Below are 20,517 nucleotides of genomic sequence, written 5' to 3'. Positions count from 1 at the left end.
TGAGTGAGGGACGTCATCGATTCTCTCATTTGCATGTGACTAAATTGTGCATACAACTATTTTGTGAAAATAAGCGAAACTATTAAATGTCATAACTTCCTTATTTTACATCCGATTTTGATGAAATTTTCAGCAGTATGTTTCTCTAAATTTTCTCTATTAATTCAAATCAACAATTTTCTGAGGTGGACTTGACCTTGAAGAAAATTTCTTTGCTTTGCAGAATTAAATTATAAAAGAGCTCTTTGCATTGGCGGATTTTCTTTTAAAAAAGCTGCCCGATACAAATTTATGCATATTAAGGATTCAAATATTTGGAAAGCTACAAGTGTTTGAACATACCTGTTTGGCTACAGCTAGGGCAGATTCTGGAATCTCAATATCCAGTCTTTTCATCCAACGACATTCTTGAACCAACTGCAATACTCTGAAAGATCAGTCATAGATGAAACAAAGGGCTCGTTAAACAATGTCTAAAGATGTTGGGTAATTCCTCTCTTTGACAAATTTTTTAAATATAAAAGGAAATTAGTGCTAGAAGAACTGTTCTTGACCTATACATGGTGGTATACAAAAAGAATCAGTGAATACATAAATACATGTAGTAATATACAAATTTGCCAACATTTCAGTGAGACAATTTCAATATCAAGATCAACGATATAATATTTTGATCATTTTTATTTCCAAGTAATCCTCAATAAATATAACATTACCAAGTCTCTATATCTATTGATTACATTACTCTTTAGAATTTCTTGTCACTGTCCCTAAATTGACAAAAAAGCTCATTCTGTAGTAAATCTTTTATAACGTCCTGTACCATTCCCGAGTTAGCTGACTTAATAGCACATATTCTCAAAAGAGGTTTCAATTTCACCATGATTCAAAACCATGGATAATGTAGATTTTTTGTGTTATCGCGCTTCCCTTTTAGCACCCTTTGCCCAAAGCGCATATTTAATTGGATTTTTCTTAGTGAACGTGATAAAATAAGCATAATTATGTAAGGTTAAGGTTTAAGGTTAAGGTTTTATTAAAATATCCACATATCGCAGCCATTTAGACTGAATTGCATTGGATTTACAAAATATAACAATAAAATGATAACATGGTATAGCAATCGAACATTATAAATATATTATTTACAAATAAAAATACAAACAATTAGGTACGTAACTTGACAGATTAAGGAAAGGGTGAACAGAGTGTAGAGAGAAGGGGAAAGGGAGGTACAATAGAAGAGGGAAAGAGGGTGGGGGAAGATGAAGACAGAAGAGATGAATATGAGAGTAGTAGTACACAGATGTAATTCTAATTTAAATCGAGAAGAGTACATGTATATCAAAATATAAATATAACTATGGTAATGATATGTAAATTAAAAGTTTCAGCAAACCCCCCCCCCTTCTATATGAGTGTATTGAAACGTATATGGTATACGGGATTATGGTGATAATTGACTAAGAACATTGGTACAGCAAATAGGATGATAAAATATACTAGTAATCAAACAAATCATAAGTGAGAATTTGAGTGATAGGGGTGTGAAGTTTACATGAAATAATTAAAGCAAAAATCTTGAAAAATGTACCACATATTAAGATTAAACAAGGAAAAGAACATAAACAGTTGAATTTTGGAAAGAAAAATAATAAATGCAATCAATCAATCAAAAGAACATATCAACTGAACAAAGAGGCGGGTATGAAAGAAAATATCAATAACTGACCATTGTGTAGACAATGATAAACATAAATTAAGTATATTGTCATTAAAATAATAGGGAACCTGTGCAAGTACCAATGACATCAAACTCATGGGCATATCTAAGGGTCATTTAAAAGCCTCACGAGGAACGACAAAGCACTATTGCGGTATCGCTCTGTTCTTGCTCTGACTTCGCGATACTTTTTAGTGTACCGGAGTTGCCTATGTTGTGAATTGGGTGGAGGCAACCAGTGAGGAAATCGGGTTGTCAGGGAAGTTGCGAATTTGGAACAGAGTTCAATTCGACGGTCACTCAAGGTGGTTAGGCCAAGTGTAGAAAGTGCACTGTCATACGAATGGTACTGCCCTTGTAAGATGATTCGGACAGTGCGTTTCTGGATACGCTCTATCGAATAGGCTTGTTGAAGGGTTAATGCAGAGTGCCACAACGGTACACAATACTCCAGAAGAGGCCTAATGTAACATTGATACACAGTCACAAGATGGACATTTGAAGCACCAAATCGTTTCAACGAGCGGATAACATACATACATAACAAAAATCTGCATAGTCCATGGTTTTGTACCCTGGCACAACTTAAACCTTGTTCAAGAATACGGACTATGTGAAAGTTCACTCTAATCCCCTAGAAGCATTCAGCCTTACCTATCGTCAGCATTGACCACCACCTCTCCAGTGTTTGGATGTACGACGAGCAGCGTGGCCCTCAAACCCAACTTAGCTTGCTCAATACACCCCTTCCACTGCTGAAGCCACAGGCTCTCGAAGGTCACCAACGCTGTGGCAACCCTGTTGTAGAACTTGACGATGCGGGCGAAGTCCCGCAGGTGAACCACGGCTCGGTTCTCCCGGAATACCTTCATGGGTTCCTCGATGCGCTCCAGGAGCTGCCTGGACCAGTGTACGGCACCGGAGACGGGAGGAGCGTTGCGCACCATTGGTGGTTCCTCCTATTGGTTGGAAGATAATAAACATCATCAGTAAAATTTGGGTAGCATAAAAATGATCAAAGTCACCAAAGTCAGGATCGTCATTTAGGCCTACTTCAGTGGCCTGTCTTACAAAGAATTACGAGTAATCAGATCAATCGCAACTATGGAAAGCCAGCAAAGTCAACATGCAAAATGCATGTTTGCTCAAAAACTTGTCTAGATATGAATGTATATCCATAAATTCATTGATTTCTTGACAATATGGTGTGTTCTCCTTTGTTTACAAAGGACATTTTGCAAATTTCCTGTAGAAAAAATTATAACACTGATGGATTTCCATAGAGTTACGATTGATCGGATCAATCGTAACTCTTTGTAAGACGGGGCCCTGGTTTTCCAAGTTCTCAATAGGTTGCTTGTACTTATCCTTATGGAGAGCTACAATGTACTTAACCAATTTCTCACTGCAAAAACTTTAAAAGATTAGGCAATAAATCATTGCACTTAACATGAATAATCCTTGCATCAAACCTGGGCCGAGCAAATCTAGGCTGTTCCAAAATAAGTTTGAAAACTAGAACATAAGCCTCTGCATTAGTCTTTGCATTGACCTTGTACTAGCTTGTTTATTGCATTATGTTGTGCTTGACTGAGTTTGTTTGCATTTGGGCAATACACATACAGCTGAGCATAAGCTAAAAAACGCAGTGGCGTGAGTCCTGCTTTTAAGAATAAGAAGCAAATCCTACCTTGTTCTTCTCATAGAGTTCTTTGACTTCTTCTAGGTCTGTTTCATACCACTTGAAGATATCAATGTACTTCTCAGAGACTGTACGTTTCATCCCATAGCGATGCATAACAGGAATAAATCTGATGAAAGAGAAAGAGACAGGGATCAATGTGAGCATTTCATAAGTACATAGAGGGTGGCAAAACTTAGCTAACACATTAAGCCCCAATCACGCTTATTAGGAATCAGCAGGAATCAAGCATAATCAGCTGGAATGAATAAAGATAAAAAATCTAGAAAAATTATGTGAGGGGGTCCGAATTCACCCAACTGGAGTTCTAATAAGGTAAATTTACCAGGTGAATCATCATACACTAATCATACAGAGTCAAAATGAGCCTCAATGGAGTCAGGTTTGAAATTTGTGCTGTGTTCTTGGATATTCGAGGGGCATTCTAAAAATTCTGACTGATTTATATTTGCATTTGGAATATTCGCGCCAGTTCTTGCGGGCGTTCAAAACGTTTAGGTCATGTTCGAAAATTTTGCGGTGCGTTTGAAGTGGAAAGAATATTGAACGGTAATCAATGTACAAGTGTTAAGGCTCTCTGTGTTCATTGGATATTATCTGAGTTTTCAGAGTTTCAATTAGCGGTACAGAGAGTCCAAAGAAAACGGAAATTCAATGCATTTTCGGCAAAATGATTGATAAATCTGACACTCAATAAAGCCTCCTCCCCTGCCATGGTAGATTACACCTTTCTCCTGACATGTGAGTACAATTTTTCCCAACTTAGACTTAAAGGCCCGTATTCTGAAGTCGGGTTTAACTTAAACTCAGGTTTCAAGTTGTGGTTTTAGTATGAATAGCCAATTGTTACATAAATCACTAATGGTAGAGATATCATATTTCAGCTCATTTGGCTCTCAAATCATTCATAATTGTCTGGGAAGTATAAATAGATGATTGTCTTCACCATCGATGAATCAGGAAAGCGCACAGTAAACATAAGAAACATACAACTTAATAAAAATTTTGGACACATATGGCTTCACATAATTTTAGCACAGAGTTAGACCATGGTCTAAGTTAAACCTGACTTCAGAATACGGGCCAAAGGATCAGCCAAAAGACAGATTGCTTGTCTATAGTTAGCAGTCTGCTGCTTTGCCCAAAAGCTCTGCAAAGTTTCCCTTCTTTTTTGCTTCCAGATTTTAAACATTTTTTACTCACCTGGTAAGAACATCAAGACCCTCGTGCGTCTTCATCTTCCTGACGAACACTGCCTGAAGGTAGGCACTGAGATACAGCTCTATCTGCTGGACGGTCGTCAGGAACTCCTCGTAAGCTTCGTTGAATTTATCCTTCTCCCGTCCTTCAACGTCAAGCATGATGGCTGTGGTGATGTTGCCTTCGAGCAGCTTCTTCATGGTTTGCGTGTGGTCGATGACGATGGACATGACGCTTGGACCGTCATCGTCCACATCGTCTACCTTGTATAGCTTACCTGGAGGGGACAAGCAAAAAAATTATTGTTTATTCAATTCAATGTAACCATTGCAGGGTGGACTGAATTTACAGATAAAATGGTAGACAGTTGTATATTCTTTATTTAAAGATTGATAACTACAATAATTCAAATCAACAAAACAGGATCTTATAACAGGTTTCCATTCATAAAAATATCTAAAGGAAGGAAAAAATAAACAGAGAAAAATCTTACGCAGCAAGGCAGCGTTCTGAGCCGTCAGTCCAGTTCCGTTACTGTTCATCTCATTGATCTCATCTGCGTTGGACATTGCCTCACTCATCGTGGGATCGTCATGAGGACTGTCAGCCCTGGTGCTGACCCCTTCTTCCTCCTCTACGATGCCTTCCAGCACTCCTTGGTGTGTCATGGTGGCAGTCTTGGTCGGACTTACAGATTTGGGAATTTCTGGATCAAGAAAATGATTTATAAGATAATAGACATTGAAAACCAAAACAACAACAAATCCACCAGAAAAAATGAAGTGCTGACATACCATTAAACTGAAAGTAAAAAAAAACAAAAGAAAGAAAATGAGACAACGGTCTGAAACCAACTATGATATCCTAAAACGATTGTGCTTTTTGGACAAAATTACTCATCAATAACAGTAACATCTCAAAATTCCCAGTATACTTATTCAGTGCATACCCAGTATTGAATGGTGCTTTTACCATAGCATGCTAAATTTACACTTATAACAAGGTTACAGTATCAGTCCACAGTTTTCCATTAATGATTCAAATGTTTGTTTCGATTAATTTATGTAAACAGTGAACTTAAAAATCAAATAAACTTATCAAAAATTATAAGTCAATTTAGCTCCCTGTGGCAATAGCGTGTATTGATATTTGAAGCCCTTGAATTTGGTGAACCCTTTCTAAGAAGCTTCCACTAACTCACCGAGGGAGTCACTGGCCACACTACCGCCTGGTCCAGACAGCTCCATGAGTTCATCGGAGGCATCGTCATCAACCAAAAGGTCTTCCTTGCGAGGTCTGGGAAGACCTTCTGCGTTCCTGGCCAGCTTGCCGTACTGGACCAGGGTGTAGACGGCATCAATGACTTGACGGATGCGGGAACAGAAGGAGTCCAGGTGACCAAAGATGGATTCCTCATCGTTGAAGGCCACTCCATGACCCTGTTCCGAGTCACCTGAGAAGAGAACCAAATTGTATGTATAAAATTCATCAGTGGTTGTTTTGGTGAATTGCCACTTGACCTTAACCCACTTCTGTCTACTTTCCATTTGGTCTCATCCAACATAGTCTAATCCTATTTCATCTATAAATCCTTGTTGGTCTAGAACCAGTTTGTCTACTTAGCATTTGGTTTGATTGCCATTTACATTTAGCTCATTGACCAATTTGTTTTATTTTGAGTACGAGGCTATACCCATTCGGTCTAATATTTACTTGGTCTATTAAACACTGCTTAATCTCTATGATTAATGAACTGTTTTTGAAGCACAATTTTGGGATATGCACATTATGCAATACAAGCGGTAAAGGTTTTTTTTTGGGGGGGGCTTTCCAAATTAATATCTATATTCTTATTCTTGCGATTTTCACACAAAAATGATGATAAATGTAGAATTTACAATAATCCTCCAATCTGCTCTCACATCAGGATAGAAAAAGCATTCCCAGAAGTGAAATAAATTTGTGAAAAAGTTGGAAATTCATATTGAAACAAAAGCTGGGGTGGTCAAACTTCTGCTTCCGTTATCCATATGGTTGAGAGCTCTAGATGATAAATGGTGCGCTGAAACCAGAATTTCTTCCTAACACCAAAGAAATCAGAGAAATCATAAATAAAACTGCAATCTGATACCCACATAAAGTCATGTGACTGTCATGTGACAGTTTATTTCTTCAGTTCTGTAATTTCAATAACAGTGCCACAAAAAATAGCATTAATACCAACACCACATTTTCCCCAAGAAAACCTAGACTTCAAACTTTAAACTAAACGACAGAGAAGTGAAAAATGAATGTTCCATATTTAAACTTCATGTAATATTCATACAAAAGCATGTTGTGATACTATTGCTGCCTACTGGGCAATTCCACAAAACACCTATGTCCAAACTCCGATATGCTGGACCTAACTGAAACTATTTGTTTCTATTTTCTAGTTCTTACGAATAAAGGTAATGCTCTCAGGGAAACATGAATTAAACAGTTAATGAATTAAGGTAATGGATAAAAACCAGGATTCACAATGCAAAATGGTTGATTTTTTGTGGAATTGCCCTAATGCTGAAAATCAAGACTGATTGCTAATAAAATAATCAAATATATCCTCCATTTGCTACCAGAACCAAACGCATCGGACTCACCATAACACATGCTAGGGATGTCTGATTAGAAGAAAAATCAATTGCATTTAAAAAGTTAGTTAATTTTTTTTTATTAAAAAAATCAAGAGGGCTTACTGCACACAGTTTGATCAATCAGTTAGGTGAAGAATGCTTATTGTGTGTTAAATTCCAGTGCAAACTTTTTATTGTTTATTCATTCATGTTTTCTTCATCAGGGTTTGACTCAATCCCTTTTTACATATTGTTTTCAAGAAACATAAAACATTAATGTTCAACTGCATATGTGGCATATTATGGAATATGTATGCTCAAAAGAATAATGTATGAAGTAAATATACTTCATACCATAGTTTAATGTTTGATATGAATGGTTTGTGGAGATATTTGTATTTCGTTCTTTTTTCGGGGGGGGGGGGGGGGCTGGATTGCCTTTGCTTAATGAGAGACAACCTAATTAGTAAAACTTAAAAGAATTTAATAAAAGTAGCTTTTCTGTAGATCCCTCCACTTATCATCATCCAACACTATTCCATTCATTGTTATTGTATCATATGTCTTGCAGGGTTCGTATATATTTTTAAATATTGATATTTTGTCGTTGTGAATGTGGAATTTTAAGAAACCAAATCAAATGAAAGCACACTGACCTGCAACAGAAGGAGTCTTGGATGACTTCCCGTGGCTGAGCCCCGCCCTAGAGAGAACACCCCTCTGCGGCCTAGAGGACGGGGCACCAAGAGAACTTATAGAAGGGAAGTGGGTCAGGTTGTGAGCCCCTCCCAGTCCGTCCCTCAGGGTACGAACCATGTCCTTGTAGGTGTTCTGAAACAGATCATCAGAGACATGTAATCATGGTTTGAATCCAGTTGATCTACTGGCAGATGATCTAATTCCCAAATTGTCTGACATCGTCATAGCTAAACCCACTTTCTACTACTGTTGATTTGGTCTAAATGCCAGTTGGTCAAGGCATCACTTGGTCTAATACTCTCTTTGGCTAACTGCCATTTGGTCTAATGCCCTGATGGACCAATAACCACTTTGTCCACCTACTTTTTTTTGCGATTCTTCAAATTATGAGAAGTTGGTGCTAAAAGAGTTCATCTAAATACATTTAGTGGCATTGGGCCAAGTGGACATCAGTCAAAATGGGTAGAGCCCAAATGGAAATCAGACAAATTATTAAGTAACAATACAGAGCAAATGGTTAGTAGATGAGCTGGTTGCACACAACTTGTGAGGGTTATTTTTGTTCAATTTTGACAGGTTATATATCACTTTGAAGGTTAAAATCTGCTTTGAAAACTTGAATCTCAAATTCATTTTGGCAAACTCATTTTGGATTTTAAGGCTGATGGCGGTCAGAGATGCACTACTTACATAGAGAGCGATACAGGCTTTCATTCTTCCCAGGAGCGTGTCATCTTCAGGCATCACCTCCTTGCCTCGCTTCTTGACGGCCCGGCTCTTGCCCTGAGGGTCCGTACTCAAGATCCTGGTCTCGATCTCACTGTAGAACTTGGGCCAGAGTAGGTCATCCTGCCCTGGTCCCTGGGTCTCCGAGAGGATGAACTCCTTGCAGGAATTAACCAACTGGTTGGTGATCTGAAAATTATAACCAACAAGGAATGCAAGATCAGCTAACAAACTACAGGTTAACTGTCCACGTGTTGAATATTCATCCCATATTGAAGCAATTTTATAAACCAGAGAGGTGTTTCAACAAAGATTTAAGTCTGACTTATAATCACACTTAAATTTCCATTTTCCTGTAGAACATACATAATCAGAGCTGCCAACCTTAATTGAGAAAAAAAACTCTTATTCTTTATTTCTCTTTCTCCTTTTTTCAAGCCTAAAATCTTATCTTTCTTTAAAATTTTGAAAATATACCAAAAATCTTCATTTCAACAAGTTTCAAAAATCCTATTTAGTGTCACTTTCCCCTTAAAAATCCTACTATAAATACAATGAAATCCTAATAAATGGCAGCTATGTATAATGTATGTGCATACCCATCAATGACATAAATGTGTTTTGTTTTTTTAATGTGCAAAATAATGCATAAGCATGACGTTATAAAAGTCACACTTAAACAAATAGAAAACAAGCTATTAACCTTAGTGAAGAGCAGTCCTAAGTAGCCTTTCCTGGCATAGAACCTTGAGATTGAATCCATCTGCTTGACACTGCTCATCAGGCCTGGCAACGCTCCATTAACGATTGATATCGGTGTAGCACCATGATAGAGAAGCTCAAAGTGTCTCCGCAAGGCTTCGAGGTACTTCACCTTGTCTTTCGTCTCATTGGCTGCATCTGTGATGCTGTAAGGCAGTATCAATAAGCAGTTTATAAATTCATTTATTCAGAATGGAACAATCTTTCTCCTCAAACTCTATCCACCTTCCTGACAATATTTTTGTTGTTTTAAAGTATTCTTTTATTGATTCTTCCAGGGACTTTTACAAACAGCAGTGATTTAAACAAACATATACTGACAAATAACTTTATGAATAATAGATCAAGGTACAAGTAAAAATAAGTAAGCATATACATAAATTCATAAATCAATTCAACTGGTCCATTCATTTTTCCAATTCACTGAAAGAAATATTGCTCACATACCCAGTTATGAGATTTAATTCAAACCCCTCCCCCATGTCTTATTATTCAATTATTTCAGGCATGCCCAGATTTTAAATGTACTTTTTTTGTAATGAAACCAAGATCTACTTTTAAAATGATTTCCGTATTCTAGACGCATTAGTCATTTGCAAAACTTATTTCTTTCATAAATGAAACATCATTTGCGTATGTTTGTGTGTAAACTTATATATTTTGCTAAGAGTGACATCATTTATGATAATTTTGTAAATGTATTTGTTGGAAATGAAAATGAAATTCATGAAATGGAAATAATAATCTTGCAGAAAAACATTTCCTATACCCGATGATCTAGCTCATACCGGTTCAAATGAAAGATCACAGAATAGGACATGTAAGCATAATTGCATGCACCAGGAGAGGTAACAACCTATTGTGTTTCTATTAACAACTTTAACCAAAGGAAATGCTATTAAGTTTACCTGGCATCGATGGCCTTCCATTTCTTGATGATCTTTGACTTGGATGTGATCAGGACACCGATGACCGTCTTACATTCCTTGCCCTTCAGCTGTTCTATGATGCTAGACAGCATACGCTGACGACGCCTCCAACGCTCCAGCTCGTTGAGCGGTCCGGAGGTCGGGTCCATAAACCTGGTCAAGAAATAGTAATGGGTAGAAAGCCTTATATAGAGGTGCACACTCGGCTTTCATGAGGTCAAGTGTAATGTTATTTTGATCCTCAAATTGGCAACAATCATTAATTTGGTCCAGAGGTAACATCCATATACCTGGTCAATAATCAATAATGGGTAGAAAGCCTTGAATATAGAGGTACACACTCGGCTTTCATGAGATCAAGATTAATTAATTTTGATACTTAATTTAGCAACAATATTAATTTGATCCGGAGGCAAGATCCATTTAAACCTTGGTCCCGTAATACAATTAGGTTAGCAATTAATCGTACGCTTAATTTTCACGATTGATATTGCATTGTAGTCAATGCAATCTACCGTAAAAATATGTTCTAAGATCATTGCTAATAAAGCTCTGTGTTATGGGCCCCTCGTCAAGAACAATAATGGGTAGAAAGCCTTATATAGAGGAACACCACTTTCATGAGGTCAAGTTTAATCTTATTTTGCTCCTCAAATTGGCAACAATCACAACTTTTCTAATCATTTTCATACTTTTTAACAAATATATATATTACAAGTCAAAATTAACGATAAAAAAGGCATCGTAAGGTTTCCAATTTGCAGTTTCAAACAGTGACTTTGGGGCTTTGATCATGTTGCCAATTTAGAGTGTAATGATTAGCTTAGCAGCTTGTACATTGTATTCAGGTACAGCACCAGCATATAATGTTATGGGAATAGTATCAGTTTTTTTCAGTACATCTTTTTCAATGCATACATGTATGTGACTAGACCACAACATTCCCAAGTTACAAGAACTATGATAATAATTATGCCAACATGCTCATATAGCGCATCAGTGCCAAATGCGTCCCCATGTGCTCAATTGGATATCATTACCCTGGCTTTAGCCCCGCAACCTTTTACAGCGTGGCGGCATTTCAAGCAATACATTCCTGCCAGGTACCCATTTACCCCACCTGGGTTGAGTGCAGCACAATGTGGATAAATTTTTTGCCGAAGGAAATTATGTCATGGCTGGGATTCGAACCCACGACCGCCTGTTTCAAAGTCAGAAGACTAATCCACTGGGCCACAACGCTCCACAACAATTTTCTCAATGATTTATATGCAACGTATCTTTTATGATTATGAGCTAAGTAAAAAATGTCCAAAGTAGCTTGCTAGTCTTATCTCACCTTTCATCTCCTCCATCAGCCAAGGCATTGTCGATGGTCGAGATCCACTCCGTAACGAGGGCTTCATACTCGCTCACGATTCCTTGATCATATGACGTTGTCCGATGCTTGCTGAACTCCTGGCTGACAATATTATCAGGTCTTCTCAAAACCTGTACATGAATACCACAAATATTCTCAGTGAATACCGTAACACAACACTGGAAGTGTATCAATAGCAACAGGTAGTATTTAGATACAGTAATTATTTCATTCTTGTTGTATCCTTTATGGAGAATGCTTAATTAATCTACAACAAATAAATTAAGTTTATCAGAATGAAAAGTCATAATCATGTAAAAGTGCTTTATTACACGACATTCTCATCCCTTACTTTCTTTTCAGTAATAGAGTCAAGCATAGGCCTATTTTTTTATATCATTTTTTTTCATTCGGAATTAATCATGGAAGCATGACACAAAACAAATAATTTACTATATAATCACAATGAAAGGGAGTATTTTAGATGTTTAAATAATATGTGCAGTATATGAAAATATGCCATAAAGAAAAAAATATTTAAGTAAGAGTTACTTAAACTAAAATACAATTTTAAAATAAATGAGGAGATAATGTAAATGACATCTGCCAGTATTGTGATATGTTATGTAGGCCTACATCAACATTCCAAATGTATTACCACCAGCGTAGAGACAAGACATCTTTACTTTTTATGTATTGGCATGATAAATTAGTACATGTAAGGACTCGTATAAAGTTGATGCCTTTGATGCACAAGGTAAAGGGAATACATTCATAACGTAAGGAAATTATTTCATGAACTTTGTGAAAGGCATCTATAGCAAGCAATCTCTAACCTTACTGCATCTATGACAAATATTGCATTATTTTCTATTCTTCTACACATTCACACTTCTTTTTTTAAAGGAAACCTAATGCTTTATTAAAAAAGACCTGGGGCCCGGAACACAAAGCTTAGCAATGATCGTAAAACATTTTTTTACAATTGATTCCATTGACTACAATGTACAATCAATCGTAAGAATCAAGCGTACGATTAATCGCTAACCTTTGTGTTACGGGACCCTGGCAATTTTTTTTTTTTAATGTATTCTTTCTTACGTTTAATTACAAATAAGCTTCCAAAATCATGTTAAAAGCATTGAAGCACACAACAAAAATGAAAACCAGCATGCACAAAACACGATATTCCAAAATGAATTGCCTTGCCAACTATTTTAAAAGGACAAAACACTTGCGATTTCATGCCAATCTAAGCAACATGCACATGCAATAAATACAAAACCCCTCACCACAGAAGTATACATAAAAGTAGACCCTTGTCTTGATAATAGAAGCTGTTAGTGTTAGAAAATCAAAGGCATTTTAAACGGCATTAGTTATGAGATATTTATATAACATACAAAGTAAACAAATCCACATTTTAAAATTTTAAAATTTTTAAGAAAGAAAAACAAATCTATTGCGGGACCTTGCACAGGATTCAATTTGAAACAAAAGCACATAATTTCCCCAAAAATGTTTTAATAACCAATTATAATCTTGAATTAATATTTCAGAGCCAATCAAATTCATACTTTTAATTTATATTACACACCAAACAGCAAATTTTACTAGGTCATTTTAAATGTGAAGGAAGCAAGATTTTGAATTTTGGCATAAGAGATAAGTGGTCTTTAAAGGTGAAGTTCACCCTAACGATAAGTTGGTTTTTAATATAAGCGGAAAATTTTGAGAATTTTTGTTGAAGGTTTACCGGGTATTGAAAATCCATCAAAATAAGAGATTCATGAAACTTCAAAGTTACCAATTTGTGGCTTTGTATCGAAAGCAAGCAGCGGCCCCATATTTTGAATTCCATTTTTTAATAGAACATGATGAAATACATTATACCGATAAATAGTATACAAATAATGAATGTTTATAAGTGCAATGGACAGAATACATGTACTTCACAAGTTGAATGGATCATTCATTTCATCTTTCAGCGAATGAAGAATTCTGTCCATTGCATGAATGAAAAGAACATTCATTGTTTGATTTATACGACACCTTCAAGTAGTTCCTTTTTCATTTGAAATTTATGAATTTTGATGCAAATGATGAAAAATATGCTCATGCAGTGTGAGCTCGTTCTGTTGATTGTAGCATACGTAGGTACATACACCACATGCACTGCAACCACAAGTGTTTTCATTGTGGTGCATGCGGTCTCGTTGCGCGCGTGCAATGGACAAAGTCGTATGGATCCCAATTTGCACGATGAATGGATACAAAATTCCAGATGATGACGTCATTGTAAAATCGGCTGAATGATCCATATCAGACGACCAATCAAATGACAAGAGTCTATCTCAGTGTCATATAAAATATGAAATGATGTGCCACTCATTGCACAAAGGCAATTCTATCTAGCCTAACCAGCAAGGACAGGTGTGCCACTCCTTCTGATTGAAGTCTTACTCCTGCCCACAGAATTTACATGCCAAGGCAAGGTCATGGGCGTCAGCGCAAAGGATTATCCTTTCTAATCTTCATTGGGGGACATCTATTGTTGCCCCCCCCCCCCACCAAACATAAAGATAATCCTCTGCACTGACTGCATGACGCCCAGGCCATGGCCATATTACATTTGTAATAACTACCCACTCTTTAAAGGTTAACACACAAAGGATATTAGAAGGTTGAAAAGTATATAAAGGCCAACATCAAAACTTTAATTTTTTTTTTAATAGAAGATTAAAGCAAAAAAAAGTGCAGACCTGCTGCCTCGCAGATGAGGGAACATTGACAGTTTCACTGAGAGCAGCGGCATAACGTTCTAGATTATTCAGGCATTGTTTCTTATTTTCTTCACTGCATAATCCCCAGTCTTTCTGAGCCTTCAGAAGGGGAAGAAAAATATCAGAGAGCAATGTGTTCAGGTTGTCTAAAACACTGTGCCTCAGCTCCCCACAGAAAATATCCTTTTCCATGCGAACCGGATCCACTTCTTTCTCGACAGAGTGCCGCAGAAAATACAGACAAGTTGTTTCCTCGATGTTGACATCATTCAGATTTGCAAGTGAATCAACAACATGCAATTGTCTGGTGCTTTGCAAACCGCTTGGTTGGAGAGCTGAAGTTTGAGGACGATCCGAATAGAAGAAGAGCTTATTCAGCCCTCCCTGTCCCAGAAATTGATTGATGAGTTCGAGGGTCCGCGGCTCGCACAAAAAATCTTCCAGCAGAGTCGGGTTGTCGTTGAATCCTCCGATGTGGAAAGACTCTTGAATTTTGGTGGCAATCCACCAATGTCTTTCATCCATTTTGAGGTTAGGTTGTTTACAAATCCACAAAATATATGGTAGCAGCTCTCATTGTTGTGACTCAAAGTTTCAAGAGCAAAAACTTTAATTAGTTTTGATCCCGCTGTGGGGCGCCATATTGTATACGGTAGTTATTGACAACAATTCGGTCTTTTTTCTATTAACCGATCCGATTTGTATCCGAATGATTTTCAGAAACGCCCTCTCTAATTTGGACAGAAGACATTCGGCATGACAAAATTCTAGTATACTATGAGGCGCCGAATGTACCAATATTATATAGAACAATTATTTGTTATATAATCATTATTTATTAAATAATAACTATTATTTATATATAATTTACATTTTATTTGTAAATAACTACTATTATATAAAATATCATTTCTAATTATTTATATATAATTCCAAGTAATACTTCATTATTTGTAAATAATAATAGTTCGACATTCCATTATTTATAAATAATGATTATTTGTTTTTCATTATTTATAAATAATGATTATTTGTTTTTCATTATTTATAAATAATGATTATTTGTTTTTCATTATTTACAAATAATGATTATTTGTTTTTCATTATTTATAAATAATGATTATTTGTTTTTCATTATTTATAAATAATGATTATTTGTTTTTCATTATTTACAAATAATGATTATTTGTTTTTCATTATTTATAAATAATGATTATTTGTTTTTCATTATTTATAAATAATGATAATTGGTTTTTCATTATTTATAAATAATGATTTTTTGTTTTTCATTATTTACAAATAATGATTATTTGTTTTTCATTATTTATAAATAATTTGTTGAGTTTTCCATTATTTATAAATAATGATTATTTGTTAAATAATGAGAATAATGGTGCACTCGAAAAAATTATTTATAAATAATGAAGTAGACGTTTTCATTATTTAACAAATAATCATTATTTATAAATAATGAAAAACAAATAATCATTATTTGTAAATAATGAAAAACAAATAATCATTATTTATAAATAATGAAAAACCAATTATCATTATTTATAAATAATGAAAAACAAATAATCATTATTTATAAATAATGAAAAACAAATAATCATTATTTGTAAATAATGAAAAACAAATCATTATTTATAAATAATGAAAAACAAATAATCATTATTTATAAATAATGAAAAACAAATAATCATTATTTGTAAATAATGAAAAACAAATAATCATTATTTATAAATAATGAAAAACAAATAATCATTATTTATAAATAATGGAATGTCGAACTATTATTATTTACAAATAATGAAGTATTACTTGGAATTATATATAAATAATTAGAAATGATATTTTATATAATAGTAGTTATTTACAAATAAAATGTAAATTATATATAAATAATAGTTATTATTTAATAAATAATGATTATATAACAAATAATTGTTCTATATAATATTGGTACATTCGGCGCCTCATAGTATACAAGTTGTTTGTTTGTTGTTGTTTTTTGGGGGTTTTTTTGGCGGGGAAAACTTTTAAGCCTCAGTAATAACTTAATTTTTCTCACTCATACCTAAAACATAATCTGAAATCTCATCTGTATCTTGACCCCTATTGAAATATCATCTATAAATATACATACATATCGGTAGACGGATCGAGGTGGAAGAATGGGATATAGGAAGAATTAAAGAAGAGCAAGATGGAAAAAAGGGGAATCTAAAAAGGGAAGAAAGTGTCCTTACCGAAACAATCCGGCTGTGCCCATTTTCCATGACAAACAAAAAATAAATACAAATAATAATAAGGAAATAGCGCCGGGGGGAGACTTATTTTTCATTTTTTTAATAGAAGAACTGAGGAACAAATACGCGAATGAAATAAACTCTTCCCCCCGGGGGGGGCACTCAGTATATAATGCATAGTGGGTATGTGCCGCGGAGGGGACCCCCGTTTTTACACTCAAATTTCCGTTCCGAGGCATAGCATTTTTGTCTTATTGAGAAAAAGCTACAAAGTAAGCCGCTCCAAAGCATAGCATATTCTTCTTCTCGAGAAAAAAGAAGAAAAAAATCCGCTCCAGGGCTTCGCATATTTTCCGTTACGCCGTTCCGGTCGCAATTTTGGTGAAAAGCGGCCGCAGCTCGCTGTCCGACCATCGCCTCTGCGCTAGCGCGCCCGTCAGTCGTGCCGCCGAAAGGGATGCATACGCACTCGCACGCAGGCGACCCGTTCCAAGGACCCCCGTTTTCACAAACATTTGTAGTTCCGAAGCCCGTTCCGAGGACTCTCCTTTTTATAATGAGCCCGCTCCAAGGCCCCCGTTTTTTGTCTCGCCCGCGGCACACCCCTACCACTTTTTTGGTCGAGTGCCCCCCCCCCCCCGGGCTCTTCCCCACGTCGATTCATTCCCCTCCCACCAATACAGGGATAAAAACGGAGCTTAAAAGAAGAATAGAGGAGAGGAACTATATAGGAAAGGCATAAAGAGCGAATGAAGAAATAAGAAGTAATTTTCGCAAATTTGTGAATTTGGAAGAGCCTAAAAACCAGGCCTCTTCAAATACCTGAACATGATGAATGTGTGCTGACCCAGAAGGCTAAAGTGGTTTTAGCCCTCAATCGGTAACGGAAAAGGAGGGAGAGACTGCAAAGGAAGAAAAGCTATTAAGAGAAAGTAAAGAAAGGGATCGAAGAACGGAATAAAGGAAAAAAGATGAAAAAAATAAAAGGAGTACTAAAAGAAAAGAAAATATAAGGGGGAGAATTGGTAAATATTAAAAATTTAGTTATATGTCAGTATACCTATAAAGTTTCAGCTCGCGATTCGGTCCTGCATTATTGTCAAGTAAGATAATATGCAGTGTAAATAATCATTTCAAGTCATGTACAAAAACGTTTACAGCTTCCGTTTCGCGCTTGCTTTATTTGTTTAATAAAATGACGGTTCTCTATTAAAATATTATGCTTTAAATTCCAAGTTTTCAGGCCCTAAACGATTCCAGCTCGTTTTGCTTAAGTGAGATCATGGACCTAGGTCTATGGTGAGATACATCCTCTAATCATGCTTAGCAATAACAATATTTATAATGTATTTTCAAGTCAATAAAGTGTGGATTCATGAATAGGAGAACTTTGGCCTATGCCCCCCTATGCCACTAAACAAATTGTGATAAGTTATTTTGAAATATACTTCCCGAAAGTATTTTACGAATCGTTTTAACAATCGTTGAAATTCGTCAGCAGGATCAGTATGTCACATACCAAGTTATATTGATATATTGATCAGCAAAGTAAACATTTCAAGCACAATGCAGGGAGTTGGGACATCACTGAACAAAATTGATAATAATCTCGCATGGTAATTTTCTTTATATGCTCACCTGAAAAGGGAACATTACATGCACCGTTTGAATTCATAGGCGGATCCAGGCAACCGCGTAGCCAGGATTTCATTTTGGAGGGGGCGGTAAATGCACGCGAAGCGTGCCAACACTTACAGAGCGCGCGAAGCGCGCTCCCTAGGGGGTGGGTGCAGGGAGGGGGAGTTTCCCCCTCCCTCGCGAAGCTTTTGGTGTTTCATGAATTAAAATGAAAAGGAGCCGTCTCTCTTGATTCTAGTACCTATATCAGCTCCAATTCAGTTGACTATATTGTGATTATGAACCTTGTTTTTTCATGAACCTTGTTTTCAAAAGTGATTGTGAACGCACAAAAAAGGAATACAATGGAGAAAAGTAATATAATAATAACCCCGCGCGAAGCGCGGAAGCTGAAGCGTTTTATCATTTTTTTTTGCCATGAAAAGGGTCCCAAGAAAGGGTATTCTCAATGATATATTGAATACTTCCCTTGGAAAGATCAGATTTGATTACAAACAATTTAGCGACAGTGCATATCTTTAAGTCGCAAAACAGAGGAGAAGAAGTGTATATGCCGGGAGGAAGATATTCCTCCCCGCGCAGAGCAATGAAACTCTGGAATTTTAAAGAGCGGACGTTTCATCAAATGCAGATATCTCTCATACCTCATCGGCTCTAATTCAATTGATTTTCTAAGATTATTGAACTTCATTACAAGGAAAATAGTGCGAAAAGGGTTGAAACTTCTGTGATTTATTTAAATTATATAAAAAAGGATGCCTAATTTCTTTGACTTATCCTGAAGCGCTTCATTTTGAATTATAAAGAAACTTAAGTGTCATTCAAAATTTCAAACTGAGGGCGCAAAACAGGACAGGAGATGAATGTGCAGAGAATTGACATGAAGTTTAATAGACTTTGATAAAAATATTGTACTTTTTTATTTAATACGACACGAATTTTATACCTTCCTCTTTTAAAATTAGGAACCTGTTTGCCCCAAAATTATGAGCTGAAAAGCGGGAGAAGTTGACTTTATGGAGGTGACGGCAGAAATTGATATAAAGATTTTATCAGCCCGGAGCCGACCCGACCAGAAGTTGCGCGATCAATTAAAAAAAAAAAGATAACTTCACATACTTCGGCCTAACCTTACTCTAATTCCATATGCCCTAATGTATACATTTGAACTTTAACTGGCAAGAAACACATATAGCTGAGGTGGGAAAACAGGGTTGGGAAACAATGGAGAACTTCAGTATTGTCATTTAACCGCGCGCAGCGCGGAAGCAAAATTCATATATAAATTTAGAGCAAGAGTGAAGGAGTTTCTATTTTGAGAAAAAAAAATAAGAATAAAAAAAAAAAAAAACACAAAGCTACCTTTCTTCCCTTTTCTCCCTTCCCTTTTCCTTTTCTCCTCTCTTTTTTCCCCTTCTTTTTTTTTCTTTTTGGGGACGTTTTGGGGGGGGCGACCGCCCCCACCGCCCCCCCCTGGCTACGCGACTGGATCCAGGGAGCCTAAGGGGCTGCCTTACCCCCTATTGGCGGCGAAAACAAGAAAGAACGGGGGGGGGGGGGAGAAGGAGAAAAACTAAGAGGAGGAAGAATCCTAATCCTTAATCTGCTCTTTTTCAGAACGGAATATCAAAAAATTTAAGCGCGCCTATATAATAATAGGAAGAGAAATAGAAAGATGGTCATCGTTTTCATATGACAAAATGTGTATGTATACTGTCCCCCCCCAAAAAAAAAAAAAAAAAAAAACTCAGCTCGTGCTTTGCGCTCTGATCATTTTTATTAAGTGTCATCGATATCCTCTTCACAATTTTTCGTACATAGTGCTTAAACTGACCCTTTTTCTGATAGGAAAATCAAAATTTCTCGCTAGCATAGTTGATTAATAAAGATACCGTTCCTTTCATAATGGGAACAATGTGTTTAGAATGATCGGATTCTTGGTCTAAATCAATGGGGAAAAAATAATGAAAAAGTACTTGCACTTCAGGCACGCATGTTTACTAAGGTACGCAGATTGTTCCTTTCTTAAAACGTGATTAAATTATCAAGTTTCAGACCAGAATATTAAAAATTTCTGCTCGCGCTTCGCGCTCACTTTTTCATATAAAAAATATCCATCCTTTTTATGATTACA

The 20,517-nt window shown here is 36.1% G+C and overlaps 1 protein-coding gene across 1 annotated transcript in view; it reads right to left on the bottom strand.

Moving 5' to 3' along the window:
- The window catches only part of LOC129259407 (dynein axonemal heavy chain 5-like), a 120,616-nt gene extending 105,453 nt beyond the window's left edge, over window positions 1-15,163 (bottom strand). Inside the window, exons 1-13 of the mRNA XM_064098569.1 lie at window positions 14,476-15,163; window positions 11,693-11,844; window positions 10,333-10,506; window positions 9,366-9,570; window positions 8,627-8,851; window positions 7,894-8,068; window positions 7,265-7,285; window positions 5,827-6,078; window positions 5,119-5,331; window positions 4,629-4,902; window positions 3,414-3,534; window positions 2,378-2,682; window positions 343-427 (exon numbers count right to left, since the gene is read on the bottom strand). Coding sequence (XP_063954639.1) covers window positions 343-427; window positions 2,378-2,682; window positions 3,414-3,534; window positions 4,629-4,902; window positions 5,119-5,331; window positions 5,827-6,078; window positions 7,265-7,285; window positions 7,894-8,068; window positions 8,627-8,851; window positions 9,366-9,570; window positions 10,333-10,506; window positions 11,693-11,844; window positions 14,476-15,021 — 2,748 coding nt within the window. The 5' untranslated portion in view covers window positions 15,022-15,163. The remainder of the gene's footprint in view (window positions 1-342; window positions 428-2,377; window positions 2,683-3,413; window positions 3,535-4,628; window positions 4,903-5,118; window positions 5,332-5,826; window positions 6,079-7,264; window positions 7,286-7,893; window positions 8,069-8,626; window positions 8,852-9,365; window positions 9,571-10,332; window positions 10,507-11,692; window positions 11,845-14,475) is intronic.
- Window positions 15,164-20,517: the final 5,354 nt, after the last annotated feature.

The sequence above is a fragment of the Lytechinus pictus genome, chromosome 4 (assembly GCF_037042905.1).
Source record: "Lytechinus pictus isolate F3 Inbred chromosome 4, Lp3.0, whole genome shotgun sequence".
Classification (NCBI taxonomy): domain Eukaryota; kingdom Metazoa; phylum Echinodermata; class Echinoidea; order Temnopleuroida; family Toxopneustidae; genus Lytechinus; species Lytechinus pictus.
Note: the sequence above shows the minus strand (reverse complement) of the source record. Positions and strands in the feature narration are given on the sequence as shown.